Here is a 19,860-nt window from a genome sequence, read left to right as displayed (position 1 = left end):
CAGATGCACACTGTTTTCTTATGAAATATCTGATATTGATATAAAGTCAAAAATGACCCACTTAAATTTGGACTTTCAGCTGTAATCACTGAGCCTGTAAACTTGATGTGAGACATTTCATCTCTTTTTGTCTCCTTCATATGTTGTGTTTGTATAACTTGAGTTTTCAAAATATTTTTCTCTTCTTGACCTTTCTATGCATATATCGTCCTCTTTTTTTTGGAGTTAAAGTTAAATGGCCAATAAGTTGTAGAAGGGTATTTTTTTTCTGAGATTTTTCCTAATAAAATGATATTTTTCTCAGTGTAACTAATTTGGAAAAATTGGAAAACCATTTTTAAAAGTATTTTACATAATTATGAAAATCTTGACTACATAATTATGTATTTGGCTGTTTTTCATTTAATTTTATTATAAGGATTTTTCTAACATTTTAAAAAACTCCTTATAAGCATGGCTTTTAATTAAGCTTTAAGTTTCTTTGCTTTACTACCTATTTTTATCCTAAGCAGTTAACTTTAAAATTTTTAACCTTCAGAGTTGTTTTAAGGTGTGTCTTCAAGGAAGTTTGAATAAGGAATACTTGACTAGGCGGAAATTCTTCTTTAAGTGCTGACTATCTTAAAATATTGAAACCTCATTGCTCAGCCTCTTACAAGAGCAAAATGACATTATCCAAAATTTAAATATGTATAATCTTTGACTCAAAAATTTCTTCTAGGAATTTATTCAACAGAAATATACACAAACATGAGTATTTCTCTATTGCATTTTTTATAATGGTCAAAAACTATAAGCAACTCAAATGTACATCAGTAAGAGCTCAGATAAATAAATTACAGTGCATCTAAAATGCAGTACTGTGAAGCCATTACAGTGAATGCGGTAGGTCTATATTTGCTGATGTGGAAAGATACCCGAAATAATGGGTGAGTGAAAGAGTTGCCACTCTGTAGGATCTCATTTCTACGAATAATATTAATAAATACATAATAGAATATATGAAATCTAGAAAATACCCACTAAACAGTTATCTTGAGGGAATAAGGTCATAGGAGACTTTTACTTTCTAAATTATATGTTTCTATAATACGATCTTTTTTTCTTTTTTCTCTTTTTTTTTGTTTACAATCATATATATATTACTTTATAATTAAGACAGAACAAAGTACACTAACCAAAGATCTCATTCTGCTACTCCTCCAAGATTCTCTGTTGGCCATGAGGCAATGTGCAATTCCATTTGTTTTAGTAGATCCTAAAATTTTTCTTTCTCTTTTCCCTGATGTGTATAGCCTTTGGTAATTAACTTTGATGTTCGAATGGTGAATTTTCATATATATGTGCTAGATCATTCTGCATACTTAAGCATTAGCACTTTAACACAGAGTCTTCATTACAGATGGTTTGAGAATTCATCAAGGCAGCTAGACATATTTCTAGGAAAATAGACCTTAGATTTATAATTATTTTTTAAAACTCCACATGTGTATTTTTATACTTTTTGACTTAATAAAAAGAAATGAGTTTTAAAAACTCATTTGAAGAGTTTTACATATTATGAGATACTATGATGGGAAAGGGTGATATTCAAAAACATACATTTTCTATATCCTGGTCTCCAATTGTTTATTTACAATGCTTCTCATAGTTCTATTGAAAATCTGACACCACTATCACTGAAACAGAAGCTGTAAGGTCAGGAAGAGATGGAAAAGCAAAAGAAAACTTGCCTCTAGTCACTTTAATACTAGCTGAAATGTTTGTACACCTGTTGATGTATAGTCACCAGGATTATGTAAAAGTTATATCTAAGTAAACTATACATTCTGAAGTAAGTTATAGTTTAACCTTAATTAGGCAACTAAGTTATATAAAACAAAGTATTAACCACCCCCCTAAAAAGAAAAAAAAAACAAAAACCACCTTTTTCCTTAAAGAGAAGTTACAGAGAGGACGAAATAGCCATGAGACAGGCAGTGGAGAGAACTAAACCCGGCTTTGAGCCTAAGATCAGGCCCTCAGGAAATTCGGATATGTCTAGGGATATTTATGGTTAAAGCTGAGCTTTTGCCAGGTTAATGTATTTCAATCATAAATTTATGCTTTCAAGAAACATTTATTGAGAAATACTGTGTGTCAGTCAGATACTCTAAAAATTTATAGTCTACTGAGGACAAACAGTTCACTGCAATGTGATATAATAAGTGACAGGGGGAGTATATATACATAGGCACACCCAGGAGAGAATCCTAACCCAGAGGGTGGAGTAGAGGATAGACAGTGTCAGAGAGGGTTACATGGAAGATGTGACCCCTACACTCAATCCTTAAGAACAAGGAGGAGTTGAGGAAAAAAGTATTTGTTCTTCTAGACAGAACTGTGTGTGCAAAAGCCAGTAGGCAAAAATGATGCATTAGAGTACTTACAGTAGTTCCGGAAAGCTAGAGCATAGCGTTCCTGGGGAAAAGGCCAGAGAGACACTAGTAAGTAACGTCGTGGTTTCAGTGCTATACTAAGGAATTTGGACTTGACTGGAAGGAGCGTTCGAAGAGTTTTAAGCAGAGGGAAAGGGAGTCAATATTAGACTTGAGCTTCAAGCTCACCCTGGCCATGGGAAAAGTGGAATTAGAAGCCTCTACCTTTCTCTGGCAGTGTTGTGGTCAGGTAGTAAGTTTGAGTAAACTTCATTTTTAATGTATTCTTGGACCTTTGGGAAGTAAAGGAAATCTTTACTTCCCAAACGAAACAAACACCAAAATTAAAATCCTAGAAGCAAGCAATAAACAAACATGAAAAACAGATGGCCCTGAAGCAAATTGCCAAACCAGTCCAGAGATTCAGGAATTGGGTGGTCAGGAATAAACCTTGGGGTTGAGATGAAACGGGAAAGCTAGGTGTAAATGTGGTCCCAGTTGTGTGGCAGTCCCTCTAAACCCCCGCATCTGACTCTTGGGAGTAGCAAATGCAGATCTTCCTCTCTGGAGGAAGACAGCCTCAATTTAGGCCTCCAAAATCTTGCACATTCACAAAAAATTAAAATGGAGCGCTTAATCAAATATCATCAAACATACAAAGATACAACAAAGAAAGAATCAGCAGAAATAATAAATAGGTCATTCAAGGACCTCAGATCAGACAATAGAAAATTTCTATGACATTTTTAAAGAAATAAAAGAATCACAGAATGAACAACAGCAGCAAAAATGATCACAAATGACCAGGCAAATGTGAAAAGCAACTACATAGAACTTCTAGAAATGAAAAATGGTTGAAATCACAATCTCAGGGTTAGTTTCACATGTTAGATATAGGTGCAGAAAGTAAATTGGAAGCCAGGTATGAAATAACTCTTCAGAAAGAAATACAGAGACAAAGGAAATGGAAAACATTAAAAGAAACTAAAAGACATGGGGATTAGAATGAGAAAGATTGAAGTCTCAGAAGGAAAGAATAAAGAAAATGGAAGAAAGCCAATATTCTTAGAGATAAGAACTGAGAATATTTAAGAACTAAGAAATGAACCTACAGATACAGGAAGCATATACCAAACAGGATAAGTAAATTCACACAGTCATGTTGTAGTCAAAGTGAAAAAGACGAAGAGAGAAGATCTTAAAGGACCAAGGGGAAAAGGCAAATCACCGACAAAGAAACCACAATCAATAAGGATGATAGATTCCTTACTTGCAACAGTGGAAGCTAGAAGAGGAAGGCGTGATATCTTCAATGTGATAAGAGAAAACTATCAGCCTAGAATTTTATATCCAGAGAAACTGTCTTTCAAGAATGATGGTAAAATAAAGACGTTTCAGATAAACTAAATAGAGTTTGCCTCTAACAGACTTTCAGTTAAGGAAATTCTACTTTAGGAAGAAGGAAAATGGTACCACAAAGGAGGTCTGAGCTGCAAGAACGAATGGTGAGCAAGATCGGTAAGCATCCGAGTAAATCTGAACGAGTGCCGCCTGTATAGAATAATGATGGTGCTAATAATGTCTAATTTGTGAGGTTAAAAAAAGAAAATATTGGTCAGCTAGGTGAGTGGTTAATATATTAATCTGTTTTAAAAATAAACTGGATCTCATATTAATTTTAAATTGCCGTGCATGTTAAATGTTAAGAATAACTTTCCTAAAGAAAAGGGAGTGTATAACTTCCAAAGCAATAAAGATTTTAAAAAATGCAATTTAAAAAAAATGTGTAATAAAAAATTCTTTGCCTCTCTTTAGCTTTGTGCCCTGTGTCATATTATATAACCCCCATAAGCCTTAGTTTTCTCATCTTTAAAATGTGGATAATAGTGCCCCCTTACAGGGTTGTTGTGAAGATGCAATCAGATAATGCATTTGCACAAATGTCCTGCATAATGAGTGTTCAGTAAATATTAGAGACATTACCAGTCTTACTGGCGATTTAGTTTTGGTGATGCTTTAAAGCCACACTGCACCCTCCCTGCCAGCATCTCACCCAACTTCTCTCCAGTGAGAAGGAGTGCTCCCCCCAGTTAGCTAAGGACTGTTAAACAGTTTTGAGAACCATGATGGTTCTTCCTTGTGTTAATCAGAAGCCCTTGCTCAGAAACTTTAGGATTTAACATTGCCGTTCAGTAAAAAGTCGAAAACATCAAGGCTTTCCACAAGGCTGACCACGATCAACTTAATCTCATAATTTCTCTTTAAATCCTTGAGTTAGCTCTCTAAGCATATCTTAGATATCTGTCCTTGACACTTTAGTTTAAAATGCCCTTTTGAAGAGCAGGTAGAATTTGGACGATTTCCTTCATCTGGAAAACCCTCCCTCTCTGTCAATTTAACCTATTCTTCAAACCCCAAATCGGATGGGTCCCTTAGGAATTTCTGACTGCTGTAGCCCAAAAGTGATTTATAATTGAAACACTGTCATCTAAACCAAACTTCCAACCATCATTTATGCCTGTCTAGTCTTCTGCTTTTTAAATTGAGCTTTTATTTAAACTTTATATTGTCACAGAACTTTCCTCAAGTTTGTATGGTCTTTCCAGCTAGATTTTAAGACACTGGCTATTTCTTACATGTCTTTGTATCCTCTTTATCATCTAGGGAAGGGAGAATAACATTTAAGTGCCTACTGTACACCAGGCACTGTAATAAATGCTTTCTTATGTATAACATCTCATTTGTTCCTCACAGCAAACAAAGATATTCGTGTCCTCATTGTACAGATGAGGACGTTGCACTTGAGAAAGGTTAAGTAACATACCTAAGGCTCTTAACTAGTCAGTGGCAGGACTGGGATCTTACTACACCATCCATCAAAATAGCTTATAAATAATACATATCTTGGAGGAGTAAAAGGCTCAAATGGTGTATACATTTTTCTACTTATTTGTATCCCACTCTGAAATTTAGAATGTAAGGAAAGAGATTTCAGAGAAGCCAGAATTCTCAAAAATTAAAATTTGGCATGCCAGTTATTAACTAACAGCAAACCACAGTAATACACAAAGAGCTTAAAGTCAGGTAGAAGATCATATTTGAGAGGGGGCGAATTAAGGAGAGATTCTTTTCTCTTATTCTGTATTTTGCTTTGAGTTCATGTAACATGACATGAAACAAATCACAACAAAGCAGCTCTTTAGGGTGCTTGCTGCAAGTCCATATCTCTTTCAGAACATTCTTTCTCTGTTCCCCTTTTCTAGGGTTACACATCTTTCTGGAATGACTGCATTTCATCTGGCCTGCGAGGGGGCATCCTCATAGAGCTGGCCATGCGGGGTCGGATCTATCTGGAACCCCCCACCATGCGTAAGAAGCGACTACTAGACAGAAAGGTACAGCGTCCTCTGGGGACATCCTCTAGCTTATGAAAGGGCAGGGACCTGTGGTCCATTTTGAAGAAATAGGAAGATTTCAGTAGTGAGACAAGATAAACATCATTGACTCAGCTGTCTCATTGTCGAACAGGTTTAATTATCCTATATCAGAGGGAGAAATCTAAGTATCCATAGTCTAAAGAGTTACAAGAATTTCATGCTTTTTAAAAAATTTATGCCAAAAATCACATTTAAGGTGCAGTTGATTATTCCTCCCTCTATAGCTGTAGCTATAACCCCATGAAACAGTGTTACTAAGGAGGGTGCAAACGTGTGGGTCAGGTGGTCTCTGCTTCACCCTCCTCACCCTCAGATAACCGGTTTCTCCTCGCATCTGCTGCAAGTCCTCTCCAACATGTAGCATCCTCCTGACTCCATTTCCTTACTCATTTTTCCCACTGACAGCTTCCCTGTCATATTCAAGACTCTCCTGCAACTACTTATCACCAGCTTTTTGGTCTTTGTTTTTCTCTTTAACCTACATTTGACACTTGACCACTCCTCCTACTTGAACCTGCATCCGTGGCCTGTGTTGTCATACATGCTCTTGTTTCTCTGGCTGTACCCTATTTCCTGTATTCCTTGTTCTTTAACATCTGCATCCCAGTTTGTATCCCTTTGCATAACTGGTATCTTTTTGGGGACTTCATTTACCTTCACAGTTTCATCTGTCACTTTCATGATATGAAGTCACAAATCCTAGGCCTGTCTTTTTTTTACCCCAGGAACACATTTAACTATTGGCTAGACATTTCACCTTGGCTACCCCATATCAGTTAAAACCAAACTTAACTTTCCCCCAAAACTGGCTTCTTTTGCTGACTTTCTTACCTTTATTGTTTTACAAGTAGGTTTTCCAGACTCAAAGAGTTACTGTTAAATCTTTTCCGCATTATCATTTATATCCAGTTTGTCACTAGGGCCTACTTCACATTTCTTTTTGTCTCCCTATTATCACTCCATACTAGATGTTTTAACTTGAGAACAAGGACAGTATATTATGCTGCTTTGCATTTTCTACAACATTTAACCAATGATGTATATATGGTATTTGAAAGATTTTAATTTGAATGAAGTGAGTGAAACAGGGGCCCTTGTTTCTTCTTTCCTAAAAGGTACTGCTGAAGTCAGACAGCCCAACAGGTGATGTTTTGCTGGACGAAACTCTCAAACACATCAAAGCCACTGAACCCACAGAAACTGTCCAGACATGGATAGAGCTACTCACCGGTAAGGTGGCTCAGAACTCAGAAACCCCACACTTTGTAATCTTTCTCCTACTCTTAAGGTCTGAAAAAGTAGTACTAATGAGGGACAGAAAAATCACAGTTCATCAATACCTAAAATTTTCCAAAGCATAACCTTACCTCTGCCACCCTACCTCATGAGCTTTTTGACAGTATTCTTCACAAGAAATTTTGTGACATCTTTATTGACATGTAAGTCATGTACCATATATCGACCCATTTAACGTGTGCAATTTAATGGGTATATTCACACAACCATCACAATCTTAAGTTTAGAACATTCTCATCTCCCTCAAAGTAAACCCCATACTCATTCACAGTTTTCCCTCCATTTCCCCCAATCCTCCAGCCCAGCGCTAGACAACCACTAATCTACATTCCATCTCTACAGATTTGCTATTCCAGATATTTTATAATAAATAGAATCATACGACTTGCAGTTTTTTATGACTGGCTTCTTCAGATAATGTTTTCAAGGTTCATCCATGTTGTGGCATGTATTAATACTTCATTCCTTTTTTCTTTCTTAAGGGTGAGTTCAAAAACTTTAATGCCAATAACTAGATCTATGGCATAAAATTTTAGGAGGATCTTTCACAGACCACTTTGAGGTCATAGCCACTTTACCTTCTAGAACAACTTTTTTTAATCGAAACTTTTTTACTGAGATATTTGTAGATTCACATGAAATTGTAAGAAATAATAGATCTCTTATATGCTTTGCCCAGTATAATATAACAACCAGGATGTTGACATTGATACAAGACACCAATCTGATTAGACTTTCCCCAGTTTTACCTGGGCTCCTCTATGCTGCTGAATATAATATTTTGTCATGTGGATATAACACATTTGTTTATCCATATCTCATTTGATAGACATTTGAGTCACTTCCACTTTTTGGCTATTATGAATGATGCTGTTATGAACATTTATGTACAAGTTTTTGTGTGGACATGTTTTCATTTCTTTTGGGTATATAGTTAACTTTTTTATTGTGGTAAACTATGCATAACATAATATTTATTATTTTAACCACTCTTAAGTGTTCAATTAATTCAGTGACATTAAATACATTCCTAGTGTTGCATAACCATCACCTCTCTCTCTACCCAAAGCTTTCTCATCATACCAACCATCCCTCTTCCTCCCTCCCCCCATTCCCTGGCAACCACTCATCTACTTTCTTTCTCTATGAATTTGCCTGTACTAGGTAACTCAGAAGTGAATCACATAGTATTTGTCCTTCTATGTCTGGCTTTTTCACTAAGCATGTTTTCAACGTCCATTCATGTTGTTGAATATATCAAAAGCTCCTTCCTTTTTTTGGCTGAATAATATTCCGTTCTCTGTATACCACACTTTGTTTATCCATTTCATCTATTGATAGACACTTGGGCTAGTTCCACCTTTTGGCTATTGTGTATAATGCTGCTGTGAACATTGGTGTACAAATATCTGTTCAAGTCTCTGCTTTCCGTTCTTTTGGATACATACCTAGGATACCTAGGAGTAGAATTTCTAGGTCATATGTTCTGTGTTTTGAGAAACTGCCAAACTGTTTTCTACAGAGGCTGCACCCTTTTACATTCTCGACAGCCATTCATGAGGGTTCCAGTTTCTCCACATCCTCATCAATGCTTGTTGTTTCTTGTCTTTGTGATAATAGCCATTCTAACATGCGTGATATCTCATTGGGGTTTTGATTTTCTTTTCTCCAGTGATGCTGAGCACTTTTTCATGTATCTGTTGGCCACCTTATGTCTTCTTGGGAAAAACGTCTGTTCAGATTCTTTGCACATCTGATTGTCTTATGTTACAATCTTGGGATAAATTTCACTTGATCATGCTGTTGGATTCAATTTGCTAATATTTTATTAAAGATTTTTGCATCTATATTCATAAGTGTTATTGGTGTGTAATTTGATCTAAAGCGAGTCCTTTATAGACAGCATATAGTTGGATGTTTTTTAGTCCATTCCAATCCTAGTCTTATGATTGAATAGTTTAATTCATTTATATTTAATTACTGATAAGCAAACATTTCTGCCATTTTGCTGCTTGTTTTTTATATGTCTTACAGCTGTTTTGTCCCTCATTTCCTGCATTACTGTCTTCTTTTGTGTTTAGTTGATTTTTTGTAATGAAGCATTTTTGCTTTCTCTCATTTTCTTTTGTGTATATTCCATAGCTGTTTTCTTTGTTGGTATCATGGGAATTGGTATCCTAATGTTATAGCAACCTAATTTGAATTTATACCAATTTAACGTCAATTACATACAAAGTCTCTGCCCCTATATAGCTTTGTTTCATCCTTTTTCTGTTTTGATGTCACCAATTATATCTTTATACATTGTGTGCCCAATAACATAGATTAATAATTGTTTTTTTTTTAATATATGTATCTTTTAAAGCAAATAGAAAATAAAAAGTGGTGGTACAAACCAAAATTACAATACTAGCTTTTATAGTTGTCCATATATTTGCCATTATTAGAAATCTTGATTTCTTCACATGGCTTCCAGTCATTGTCTGGCTTTCATTTTCACCCACGGGACTCTTTTTAAGCATTTCTTATAGGGCAAGCATAGTGGTAACTAACTTCTTCAGTTTTTGTTTATCTGAGAAAGTCTCAATATCTCTCTTATTTTTGAAGGACAGTTTTCCTGAATATAGAATTCTCAGTCGATAGAGTTTTGGTACATTGTTTCCAGCTCTTTGAATATGTCAGCCCACTGCCTTCTGGCCTTCAAAGTTTTTGATGAGAAATCTGCTGATAATCATTGAGGGTTCCTAGTATGTGACAACTCATATGTGACAACTCTCTTCTTCTGTGACTTCTACAGTATAAATATTGGTCCATTTGATTTTTTTTCACTTGTTTTCTTTATTAATATTCTCATTTCGTTTATACATTTTTTCCTATCTTGGTCCATGTCTTCCTTTGAGCAACTTTAAGACAGTTGTTTTCAAGTCTTTGTCTAGTAAATCTGACATCTGCACTTTCTCAGATACATATTATGTCATTATCTTTTGTTCCATTGATGGGCCATACTTTCCTGGTGTTTTGTTATGTCTTGTGATTTTTTTGTTGTTGTTGTTGAAAACTGGACATTTTAATCTCAAAATCAGATTACCCCATTTCCCAGGGTTTGCTCTTTCTCTTGTCGGTGGTGGGGGTGGTGTTGGTGTTGGTGTTATACAATGTCTCCGTGCCGTGGATCAGATGAGGTGAAAGCTTCAGACTCAGATCTTTTCTGAAGTTACTTCTCTTCCTGAGCAAGCACAGTGGCTTTCTAATATACAGTGTATATGCACGTGTTTTTGAATGTAAAAGAAAAACCACAATGTTATCCTCTGAATCTCCCTGTATAGCTGCTGCAGCTGGTAGGGATTGGAACAATGGCAGCCAACCCTCACCAGCATGTCAGCCATTAGAAGCTGCAATCCATAATCAGAGCAGAGATCTTGATAATTTCAAGGACATGTCCTTATTGCCCACCCTGACCCCAGCAAGCTGCAACAAAACCACAGATCGCTGTCATGGGCTGGGAGCTAAGTAGCCACTACTGCGTGAAGGCTGAAATTGACATTAACCATAGTTTGCCAGCCAAGCCTTGCCCTGGAACCTACAAACGTTCAAATAGACTCCAGAGTTCCAAAATAGTTATTTTAAAGGTAGATTCTGCTTGTACAACTGTTGTCTAGATAGAGAGATGGATTTCTGGCCCTTCCTCCTCTGCCATTCCTGACGTCATACCTCAATGATTAACATTTAAAGAACTTTATCCAGTTTGTCATTAGGTCCCACTTCAAATATTATTTTTGTCTCCCCACTATCACCTCATACTAGATTTTAAACTTCTGGAGGACAGAATAGGGACTGGTTTTCACACTGGCAACACCATTTTACATTTGTTCACACTATCAATCTGTGAGAGTGTCAGTTCCTCCACATCCTCATCAACACTTATTATTCTCTGCTTTTTTTTTTTTAGCCATCCAAGTGAGTATGCGGTAGTATCTTATTGTAATATTCTTTGTGTTTTTCTAATGACTAATGGTCGTGAGCATCTTTGTATGTACTTATTGGCCATTTATATATCTCCCTTTGGAGAATTCTGTATTCAGATTTTGTACCCATTTTTTAATTATTTTTATCTTTTGAGTTATACTTTTTAAATATATATTCTAGATACAAATCTCTTATCAGATACATGACTTACAAAAATTTTCTTCTACTCTGTGGGTTGTCTTTTTACTTTCTTGATGGTGTTCTTCAAAGCATAAAAGTCTTCAATTTGGGTACATTTCAATTATTTTTTTTCTTTTGTTGCTTGTGCTTTTGATGTAATATCTCTGAAACCATTGCCTAACCCAGTGTCGTGAAGATTTATCCTGTGTTTATTCTTGTATTTCCTTCTAAGAGTTTTATAGCTTTATCTCTTTATTTAAGTCTAAACTCCATTTTGAGTTATGGTGTGAGAGGTAGTGCTCCAACTTTATTCTTTCGCTTGAGGGTATATACTGCGTCCTAGTTGTCCTAACACTATTTGTTGAAAAGACTTTTCTTTCCTCCATGAATTGTCTTGATACCATTGTGAAAAATCATTTGACCATAAATGTTTGGGGTTATTTCTAAACTCTTCCATTGATCTGTATGTTTGTTCTTATGCAATATCACACTATCTTGATTAGTGTAGTTTTGTAGTAATTTTGAAATCAGCAAATGTGAGTCCTCCAACTTTGTTCTTCTTTTCAAGATAATTTTGGCCTTTACATTTCAATATGAATTGTGAGATCAGCTTGTCAATTTCTGCTATAAGGCAGATTAGGATTTTAATAGGGATTGTGTTGAATCTGAAGATCAACTTGGGAATATTGCTGTCTTAATAATATGTCTTCTGCTCCATGGGATGTCGTTTCATTTATTTAAATCTTCTTAATTTCTTTCAACAATGTTTTGTAATTATTAGTGCATAGGTCTTGTACTTATTTTGTTAAATCTATTCCTAAATATTTTGTTCTTTTTAATGCTAATGTAAATGTAATCATTGTCTATATTTTGTGTTTTCAGGTTGTTCAGTGCTAATGTATAGAAATTCAGTTGATTTTTATATATTAATCTTGTATCCTGCAACCTTGCTGAACATGTATTAGTTGTAATAATTTTTAAGTGTATTCCTTAGAATTTTCTATAAACAGTATCATGTCACCTAAAAATAAAGATAGTTTTTCTTCTTCCTGTCTAACCTGGATACCTTTGTTTCTTATTTTTGCTTAATTGCCCTGGCTAAAACCTCCAGGAAGAACAGTTCTAAATAGAAGTGATGAGAATAGACATCCTTGGTCCTGTTCCTGATCTTAGCAGGACAATATTCAGCCTTTCACCATTAAGTATGGTGCTTGCTGTGGGTTTTTTGTAAATACCTTCTATCGAGTTGAGGAAGTTCCTGCCCATTTGTAGTTTGTTGAGTGTTATTATCATATAAGGATGTTGGATTTTGTCAAATACTTTTTCTGTGTCTATTGTGATGATCATTTGGTTTTGCCTTTTATTCCATTGGTATAGTGTATTACATAATTGGATTTTTGGATGTTAAAACAAACTTGCATTTCTTATATAAGTCCCACCCGATCATGTTACATAGTATTTATTATCTGTTGCAGTATTTGTTTTGTTAGTATTTCGTTGAGATGTTTGTACCTATATTCATAAGGGATATTGGTCTGTAGTTTTCTTGTGATGTCTTTATCTGGTTCTGGCATCAGAGTAATACTTACTGTATAGATTAGTTAAAGAGTTTGTGAAGGATCGGTATTCTTTAAATGTTTGGTAGAATTACCAGTAAAGTCACGTTGGCCACTCTTTTCATTGTGGGAAATTTTTTTTTCATTGTGGGAAGTTTTAAAACTTTATATATTAAAGTTTATTTATTCAATCTGTTTACTTGTAGATCTATTGATATTTTCTCTTCTTGAGTCAGTTTAGGTAATTTGTGCGTTTTAAGGAATTTGTTCATTCTTCTTAGTTATCTAATTTGTTGACATACTGTTGTTTATAGTATTATCTCCTTATTACCCTTTTTATTTTTCGGTCAGTAGTGATGTCTCCTCTTTCATTCCTAATTTTAGTTATTTGAGTCTTCTCTCTTTCTCTTGCTCAGTCTAGGCTAGTCAGTTTTGTTGATCTTTTCAATGAACCAATTTTGATTTACTGATTTTCTCTATTGTTTTTATTTTCTCTATTTGCACTCGCATATTTATTATTTTATTTCTTCTGTTTGCTTTGGGTTCAGTGTGCTCTTATTTTCCAGTTTTTTAAGGTAGGTTAGGTTATTGATTTGACATACCCTTTTCTAACATAACACTTGGTGTCATAAATTTCCTTCCTGACACTGCTTTAAGTTGCATCTTGTAAGTTTTAGTATGTTGTGTTTTCGTGTGCATTCAACTCAGAGTATTTTTTTTTTAGTTTCCCTTGTGATTTTTTCTTTGACCTATCGGTTATTTAGGAATATGTTGTTAGCTTCCACGTTTCTTGAATTTCCCAAATTTCCTCCTGTTACTGATTTTTAATTTAATTCCATTGTGGTTGGATATAGCATACTTTGTATGTTTTCAGTCTTTTAAATTTATTAAGGCTTGTTTTATGGCCTAGCATATCCTGGAGGATGTTCCGTGTATACTTGAGAATAATGTGTACTCTGCTGTTACAGGGTAGAATGTTCTATAGACGTCTTGTTAGGTCTAATTGATTTATAATGTTGTTCCAAGTTTTCTGTTTCTTTTCCCCGTAGGCGAGACCTGGAACCCATTCAAATTACAGTACCAGCTGAGAAACGTAAGAGAGCGAATTGCAAAGAACCTCGTCGAGAAGGGTATTCTAACCACTGAGAAGCAGAATTTCCTCCTATTTGACATGACTACTCATCCAGTGACCAATACAACAGAGAAACAGCGACTAGTGAAGAAACTCCAAGATAGTGTCCTAGAACGGTGGGTAAATGACCCTCAGCGTATGGACAAGCGAACACTAGCACTCCTGGTTCTAGCGCACTCCTCCGATGTGCTAGAGAATGTCTTCTCCTCTCTGACAGATGACAGGTATGATGTGGCAATGAATCGAGCCAAGGACCTAGTAGAACTGGACCCCGAAGTGGAGGGGACAAAGCACAGTGCCACGGAGATGATCTGGGCTGTGCTGGCAGCCTTCAATAAATCCTAAAGCCAGCAGGTGGGTTTCTCCTTTTTCCCTGCTGGCTTGGTGACTGTCAGAGACACCATCACTGAGTTTTGTGTGATGAGATGTTTTTCATCATTTTCCTTTCCTTCTCTTGAATCAGACTTGTGATTGGGGGAGAGCAACTCCAGGACTTCTCCATAGACCCTGACCGTTATAAGCAGACATTTCTCCCTATCCTTCCATTCCAGAGGTGAATAAACTGAATGAACCCACACACACCCAATAAACATTTTCTCTCGTTTCTTGGTTTACTTCCATCCAGTGTGCTTTTGGATAAGCAAGATTATCTAAGTGGGATTTGGAGCTCCCCAGGCACAGAATGTGAAAGAGATGTAGAGAGCAAATCATTGGTTACTTTTGAAAGTCTGTTTTCTATCTTATATACATGTTTTCCGTCTTTGTCTCTCAGACTCTGCCAAGTATTGTAGCTTATTGAAATAACTATCTCTGAATAAGAGTCAATGGAAACAAAACTAATCTTTGGAGCAGGTGGTCTCTGGGATTTTATGTCCCACTAGTGATTTTCTCACTTTCCTATTCTAGCCTAATGAGAATATTCCAAAGTTGAGTATCTGGTTCTCACAGCCATCGAACCAGAAGTGTATTCTATACTCTTTCTTAGCATTATTCTACTCCATCATTCATTACGATGGAAGTCTATATGAAAAAAAATGTATCTATCTCTTAGCCACCTCCTTCACACAGTCAGCATTACAGTTTGTAAGGGAAGGAGGTGGCATCAGAATTTCCACTTGTTGACATGTGACCGTCCTGGTCCTCCAGACTGCTTGCTTTTTAAATCCCTCTGCTCTGATCGAATTGAGAGGGTTGTAAATTTCAGTTGCTGAGTTAGCAGCTCGCAGACTCCATCTAGATAGTGTATCTAAACTCCAGATCTTCTTGTTCCCTATTTTTAGTTTCCTGCATAAATTGATAGATTCTGTCTATATTTAAGGGTTCTGGAAGTAGTTTTGTCTGTATTTAACCCACAGATACCCTCCTAGTCATTAGTCTTGTTTCAACTCAACCATTTTTCTAGCCAAATCTCTAAAATAGTAGTGCAAAGATAAGCTTATTAAGAAAAATGCTATTTGGAGGGTCATTTTGTCAAAAGCGTGCTGATATAAAGTTCAGTATTTGGGAACAGAGAGGAACAGGCACCAAGCTGTGCTAATGTCAGGCGTTTATTATGCCGGTACTTGAAATGGATCCCGCCTCTTGACCGTTAGAGAGAAATAGGCTGTCAAAGGGCTAATGCAGGTGACCCAGATCTGATACTAAATCTTCCTGATCAGAAGTGATTAAATGAATGATTATAACTTTCATCCCCTCCGCAAACCAGTCTGGCCCCACAAAATTCCCCAACTCGATACACATTTTTTTTTTCCATTTTTCACAACAGGTATCACTTAGGTAACTAGAGATAGAAATTTTAACGTGAAACAAATTCTCAATGTGCGGTTGAATAGAGCTTGAGTCTGGCTCTCTAAAAATACAAAAACCAGCCCATGTATTGTCTCTACCTGACTTAGTTTTTGTTTCCATTTGAACAATTAGGCGTGAATTGAAACCTGGTTTTCCTGTGGAGGGTTTTAGCTTGGTCAGGGGTATGGAAGGCGAGTTCTTTTTTGCAACTTTTGGTCGTGTTTTTACTGTATCTCAGTAAGATGAGGATGTCCTCTGTTTGAATCTGCGTAATGTTCACTGCAAAGCACCTTCTGATTTCATGCACATGACCTTCACATTTCTGTGTAATAAAGATACTTGTTGGCTCTCTGGTCTCTCTGTGCAGTTTTACAACCTCAGTTCTTTTAACGGGAAATAAGAACTTTCCACACAAGGCCAGTAACGCTCCCCCGTTACACTAGGATACCAGCCTGTTTCATCCTGTGTTTAAAAAATTAGAATACACAACAAACAATTATCACATATATAGACTAGGGAATGGGGTACATCAAGGCTGATGTAAAATCCAGATAGTGTCTCCATCTGTGTCAAAATAAGTTAGCCAATTATACCATTATTACCATGAAAAGAAAGTATGTTCTGTCCTATTAATGGTTACTTGTAAGTGACACCTGAAACATCTAAGAGCTGAAAGTCTTCAGTTCCAAATGGTGGATGACATGCCTAACTATAAGTTACCATGTGAAGATTGTTGTGCTTATAATTAGCTTATTCTTCCCTATAAAACATCTACAGCACAAGAGACAATAAGAAATGTAGTTACTAGGACTGTTTAGACTTCCCTGTTATTTTTACCTCAGACAAAACGTTGTTCCCATAATTCATCCTTTATAAAATGTTTCTCAAACTGTGGTGCAAAGACCACTGCACCAAAACAACCTATTCTGGGGGAGTAAGGAGGGGGGTACTTGCCAAAATGCAGGTTCTTAGTAAAACAACCTCTGGGATTGGGGGCTCAGGAACCTACATTTTTTAAAAAATATTTTTTAATTTTTTCATTTACAGTTGGCATGCAGTATCATATTAGTTTCAGGTGTACAACATAGTGATTAGGCACACAATTTACAAAGTGATCACCCCACTAAATCTAGTACCCGCGTGGCACCATACATAGTTATTACAATATTATTGACTGTTCCTTATGCTGCGCTTTACATCCCGCCACTATTTTATAACTACCATTTTGTACTTCTTCATCCCTTCCCGTTTTTCACCCCCTTACCCCCTCCCCCCAGGAACTTGCATTTTAAACACAGGGCTTGCATGTTAAAAACAGAACACGGCTTCATATTTTATTGCCCATAATTCATTCATCCAAAAATTATTGAATACTTAACAAATTAACTGGCACTTGCTAGGTGCTAATAAAAAGTTGTATGAGATACAATTTCAGCCCAAACTCATTTACGTTATCACTTTGCGAAAACATCTTTGTGCTCAAGTAGAAGTATAAGCTTAATATGTGGAAGCACAAAGAAGAGTAACATTCTTCCTGGGAACGTCAGGAAAGACTTAGAGGAGTTGTTTACAGTAGCTTTCATATTGACCGCCTTTCTCGTGAGGTTCTATGCTAACTGCTCTGTACATTATCTCATTTATTCCTCACAACACTATAAGGTTATTTTACAGAAAACTCAGGTAGTGAGGCTCGCCTAAGAGGACACAGTGCCAAGTTCAAAAGCATCCTTTTAACCACATTTCTTGCTTCCATTTAAACTTAGTTTTAACGAATCTTTTTAGGTTGAGAAGAGAGAGCTGAGGCAATTCCAGGCAGAGGAAACAGTATGTGCGGAATAACTTGTTACGTGTTAGAATTTCACGAATGTGTGTGCTTTTCGTACATCTCTAGGTTTCCAAAAGATACCATTCTAAGAGACGACGTATATTCAAGTTGTAGACGAAAAGGGTTTTTTTTTTTGAAACTAGCAAATGAACTCTATTTGTTTACCTTCATTTATTCCTCCTCTGTTTTTCTTTATATAAAACTGAATTTCTGACATATCCTTTTTTCTTCTTGAATAACTTAACATTTCTTACAGGGCAAGTCTGCTGGACATACATTCCCTCAGTATTAGTCTGAGAAAGTCTTTACTTATCCTTTTGAAGGATGATCTCACTGGATATAGAATTCTAGGTCGATGGGTTATTTTTGCTTTTGGGGTATTTTAACAGTGCTTTAAATATTCCATTCTACTCTTCTTGCATGCATGTTTTCTGACATCAAATTTTAATAAAACTGTAAGGATTCTGATTTTTTTTAAATGTGTTTTTCCCCTTTTCTACACAGCTAAAATGCCCATAAACGTATATTTGTATGATTTCTGAAAGTGTGTTTCATTCTCTAAAGAAGAAAATTGTTTTAATGCTGAAATGAGGTAGATAAGTAGTTTCTTATATTTTCCTATTATCTATTCCACATTGCATGGATCTTCATTTCTATGTGCCCCATGCTTCTCAAGGCCTTGGTCTATCTTTTCTCCTCACTGTTTTCCAGGTGTCTATGTAACTTGGAAAGAGACAGACCAGATATGACTTCTCGTCGATAAGTGAGGAAGGGAGCCCTCTCTTCCAGAAAGCAGCAAGTCAGGCAAAGTGAGGGTCACTTCCTGCCAGAAATCTCCTTTTTCTGGCAGCCCAACTCACTACCGTTAGTTTTCCTTTTTTTAAAATTTTTTTCCTGAGTATCAATCATCTAACCATCACTTTTTCCCAATCAAATTGAACCGCTGTAAGTATAACAACACATTTTATCTGAACTTACTTTAGAAACTCAGCCAGGAATCTAGGGGCTTCTACCCCTTCAGAAGGGTTCCTTGACCAAATTCTCGTGTTTCTGCCACATAGATAGGCCTGGTTTGGTGGGAAAAAAATTCAAAGCCAAAGTTTTTCTTGCATTTCAGAGATGTTGAAATTCCCCACCGCAGCTCTGCCCCAGTCTAAAGATGAATACTTCTTCAAAGATTTCTGGACACTTAAAGCCATAATACCTCAAAATATTTGTGGGTTAACAACAACGACGACAACAACAACAATAATAATAATAAGCCAAAGCTTCCCCCACCCCCACCCCCACTCCCTACCCTCAGCTTTGTCACCACAGCTTTTCTTGAACTCCCAGGTGGAGGCCAAAAAGGTCTCAGACAGCTTAGGTTAAACCAACATATTAAACTAAATTAGATTTCTGTCTGGGAACAGGAAGGAAGAGATGGTCATGATCAAAGAGGGGAAGGCTAGAGAAGGTAACAGAATGGCTGACTGGATTCTTAAGAACGTTATGAACCTTTAAAAGACCGAACAAATATTTTTATTTTAAAATGCTCAAGGGAATACGAGACATTTTAAAAATTAGATGACTCCTTTTAATTCAGTCTTTTCCTCTTCCGCTCCGTCTTACTCTTCATATTACCTTTTCATTTTAAACTTTTTATGGAACCATAACATAACTAGAGAAAGTACATAGATCAGAGTAAACGAAAACGTGCACCTCAATAATGAATAGTGAGCCTTCCCATGTAACCGGCACCCAGGTCAAGAAACAGATCATTACCGCTCCCCAAAAGCCCCCTTCATACCTCAGTGTCACTGTCTCCCCCGTTAAAAGTAACCACAACCTTGACTTTAAAACAATAGATTAGTTTTGCTTACTAATAATATTGTATGATTAATACAATATTAATCATACAATAATATTGTATGATTAATATTGTATGATTTCATACAAATGAAATCATACAATATTTTTTGTGATCATTTATTTTACTTTGAACATTTGGGTTCTAGCTTGAGGCACTATAAGCAGAGCTGCTTATGCACATGTGTTCCGGTGGATGTAGAATGCATTTCCGTTGGATACGTACACTGGGAGCGGAGCTGCTGGGCCACAGGGTTTGGATTATGCTCACCTTCAGTACATCGTGCCACCAGTACATCGTACCCACTTATACCCCCACACCCCCAGCCACACGACAGGTTTTCTAAATTGTCAATTCACAAATTTGGGCACATGACCCTGCTGAGCACAAAAACGAATAAACGAAAGCCACTGT

At 36.3% G+C, this 19,860-nt stretch overlaps 1 protein-coding gene across 2 annotated transcripts in view; it reads left to right on the top strand.

Annotated features, from left to right (window-relative positions):
- GOLPH3L (golgi phosphoprotein 3 like) overlaps positions 1–16,125 on the top strand; it is a 23,321-nt gene extending 7,196 nt beyond the window's left edge. For both annotated transcript variants that reach the window (XM_006919747.3, XM_006919746.3), the window contains 3 exons: positions 5,681–5,812; positions 6,970–7,084; positions 13,902–16,125. In XM_006919747.3, coding sequence (XP_006919809.1) covers positions 5,681–5,812; positions 6,970–7,084; positions 13,902–14,329 — 675 coding nt within the window. In that variant the 3' untranslated portion in view covers positions 14,330–16,125. The remainder of the gene's footprint in view (positions 1–5,680; positions 5,813–6,969; positions 7,085–13,901) is intronic.
- The last annotated feature ends 3,735 nt before the right edge of the window (positions 16,126–19,860 follow it).

The sequence above is a fragment of the Pteropus alecto genome, unplaced genomic scaffold (genome assembly GCF_000325575.1).
Source record: "Pteropus alecto unplaced genomic scaffold, ASM32557v1 scaffold106, whole genome shotgun sequence".
Lineage (NCBI taxonomy): Eukaryota > Metazoa > Chordata > Mammalia > Chiroptera > Pteropodidae > Pteropus > Pteropus alecto.
Note: the sequence above shows the minus strand (reverse complement) of the source record. Positions and strands in the feature narration are given on the sequence as shown.